General features: G+C 37.3%; 1 protein-coding gene across 1 annotated transcript; it reads left to right on the forward strand.

Annotated features, from left to right (window-relative positions):
- Positions 1–2,061: 2,061 nt before the first annotated feature.
- Positions 2,062–2,883, forward strand: COCVIDRAFT_21311 (hypothetical protein; the record flags this gene model as incomplete). The annotated part of the gene is made up of 3 exons (XM_014694667.1): positions 2,062–2,084; positions 2,274–2,370; positions 2,689–2,883. 3 exons carry the CDS (start codon positions 2,062–2,064, stop codon positions 2,881–2,883), a joined length of 315 nt encoding a protein of 104 aa, XP_014550153.1.
- Between the last annotated feature and the right edge of the window lie 303 nt (positions 2,884–3,186).

A 3,186-nucleotide genomic window follows, 5' to 3' on the forward strand; every position in this document is an offset into this window, starting at 1 on the left:
GTGCGGGCCCGAGCACCCGGATTCTACAAAACTGCAGCACTGCAGTCTAGAGAGCTCTTTGAGCTACGTCCTGTCTTCTACTCTTACTACCTGTAGCGAGAGCCTNTTGATTAGCTGTAGCAATATACCCTGTACACGTGCCTGTCCTTTCTGCCTGTGAGCCCGAACCGTGACAATTAGCTATAATTAGTTAGTTAATGCCTCTATATCGCTAAGAGTAGCGAATCTACACGTTTTGCGGAATATAGCACTTAGACTAGGTTAGATTCTTTACGTCTACTATTTCTAGACTCTTCTAGAGGTTCGCAATATATATAGGATATCTAGATAGTATTTTCATTAAAGATTATAATACTATTAACTAGATAGGTAAGTAGAATATATAGAATTCTTAATTACTAGATAAATTTAGCTAGGTCCTATAAAGTTAGTAGCGCACTATAATAGAATATTCTAACTTACTATACGAAGATTATAGTATCTGCCCCTAGAAGAAAAGTAGAAATATCGAAAGAGTAGCTTTAATTAATATTATAGAAATTTATAAGTTTACTCTCTTAACCCTTACGTATACGTACGTAGTTTTCTTTCTAGCTCTATATAATAATCTATATTTCTCTATTATTATATAAAAATAATATCTAGTAAGAGCCTTCTAAATAAGCTGCGCTAGGATTGTGTATACTAGCGCTAGTTATATTAGTAGAGTTATAGATTCTATATATATACTATAAGCTATCGCTTAGAATTATTTAAGTAAGAGCTAATATACTAAAATATTACTATACTTCTAGTATAATAAGTTATATAAGCTTCGTAATAAGTTATATTCCTATAATAGCTCTTATAAAGAAAGGATTACTAACCTTAACCTAGACCTTAGTAGTTTTAATTACTATTTAACGGCATAATTAGCTTTACTACCTATAGATTCTAGAAGAAAGGCGCGGGCTCGCCTATAAAGACGTGCGAACAGACAATTATAATTAGAAAAAAGGCCTAAGAAGATTTTATATACATTCTTAAAGTCTAAAGTATATAAAAGAAGTGTTTTAGGCTATAGTTATATATAATATTTAGTAATGCCTCTAGTTTTATATAATACTCTCAGCTATAAATATAGTAGTTAGTGCAAGGCTATAGGCTATAGAGGTGGTCGAGTAACATAGGTGACTTTACGAGGGGCGATGAGTAATTTACACAGATTAAATCTTAGCTAAAAGCCCTTAAGAATTATAGTAATATACTTTTTATAATAACTATCTCTCTTCTATTCGTTTTTTATTTTCAGAATAGAACATGCTAGCTCTAAACTAGCTTCTACAAAGAATAAACTAACTAGTTATAAGCTATTTAGTATTTAACTTCTAGTTATAACCTAGGAGTAGAATATAGAATCTTTATAGAACTTAGTTAATAATGGCAAGTTTTAGGCTTAAGTAGTCGAAAGATCTTTTTAAATCTTCTTATATAAAAACCTCCCTAGTTACTAGAAGCTATAATTTAATTTCCTAGTTATGCTAAAATTTGTCTTTAACTAAATTAAACTAAGAGGTATTACTATAGTCTTCCTAAATTGGCTACTACGTTACCCTACTAAAGATACTAAAGCTTTTTTAAAGCTAGCTAGAATTAAGACTCTCTATTAAGGAATTTAACTATAGACTGAATATCTAGCGTAAACTAGCAGTTTGCACCTTAAGAGCTCTAACTAGTAGAGCGCTTTCTAGAAAACGCGCGAAAGCTATCACTTCAACCTAGTATAGGCTAAAGGCCAGCCGTTCTTTTAAAATAATAATAAACTCTTAGAAGAGGCTTGTATAGGCAAGAATAGAAGAAGCGCTACTAAAGAAATAACTAAAACTATTAAAAATATCTATAATAATTATAGTTTAGTAGAAGAATCTTCTAATAAGGCTTTAAAGAATAGGATAAGTTAAAAAGTAAGAGATCTTCTTCTACGGTATATAGAGACTGTTCTCTTAGATTTCGCTATCTATAACTATAAAAGCCTAACCCCTAAGTACACGTCTAGTGAGCCCCCGGGGTCTCACTAGAGCTATGCTTAGACCTACTAGTGTACCGTGCGCACTACCGAGGGGGCTCACTGGAGTGATCAGCGGGGGCTCACTGGAATGATCGCTGATTAGCTAAGACTACTCTAACCCTAAGCTACTAGCTATCTTTTTTTATTATAGTATATATAGAAGAGAGAGAAGAGAGAATAGCGCACTTACTATAGCTATAATAACTATACTTACTTATCTATCTAGCTATAATATTCTTATCTACCGCGACCATCAGCGTGCTATCTATAGCGTGGACGAGCATCTTAAGCGGTACTATAAGCTACTAATAGAAGCTAGAAAAGTACTACTTAATAAGTATAGTAGCCTCTCTCTTCTATCGCCAGATTAAGTGCCTCTGCCTACTCCCTATAGACCACCGTTACTAGAGCTTAGCGAGCCAGAAGACGCGCTAGTCTGCTGCGATATAGCATATAGGTTTATTACTATGAGCCAGAAATAGATACAGTAGCACGTTAACTAGCAGCATAAAATCAAGCTTACTCGCTAGTCTACTACCTTAGCTACATCGTATACTAAGCACGCTGCGCAGCTATAGAAGGCTATTCAAGTGCAGACGTTCTTTCGCGAGCCAAAGTATCAGCGCTACTTTATCGTACAGGAGCAGCAGCAGCAGCAGCAGGAGCGTGGGCAAGAGATAGTAGAGGAAGACCAGACAGCGAGCTATCACCAGCGGCTGGCCTATCTATCATCCAAGTGCGACGCTATCGAGCACAAGAACCGCGAGGCTATAGAGCGTATAGCAGAAGAAGCTAATGCCAAAGACCGTACTAGCTGGTTCAAGCGGACGCAGTAGGACGAGCACCTACAGGCCTACTCAGATTAGCAGCTACTATCGTACGCTATACGCCTCCCAGCAGCAGTAAAGGAGCCGCAGCTGCAGCGCGTCGTGCAGCTTATAGAAGAGCTAGTAGAGAAGGCTGTACAGGGACTTAGTACGCTCCCTCGCGATACGCTGCGCTAACTACGCAGTGTAAAACTTCAAGAGCCTAACGTACGGCCGTTCAGCCGTATGCAAAACAAGGCCAGCCAGCTGCGGGCAGCTCAAGTATAGGCACAGCTACTCTGCTACTGCCTCCGTGTAGTAGCTGTTGACTAG

The sequence above is a fragment of the Bipolaris victoriae genome, assembly GCF_000527765.1.
Source record: "Bipolaris victoriae FI3 unplaced genomic scaffold scaffold_255, whole genome shotgun sequence".
NCBI classification, from domain to species: Eukaryota; Fungi; Ascomycota; class Dothideomycetes; order Pleosporales; family Pleosporaceae; genus Bipolaris; species Bipolaris victoriae.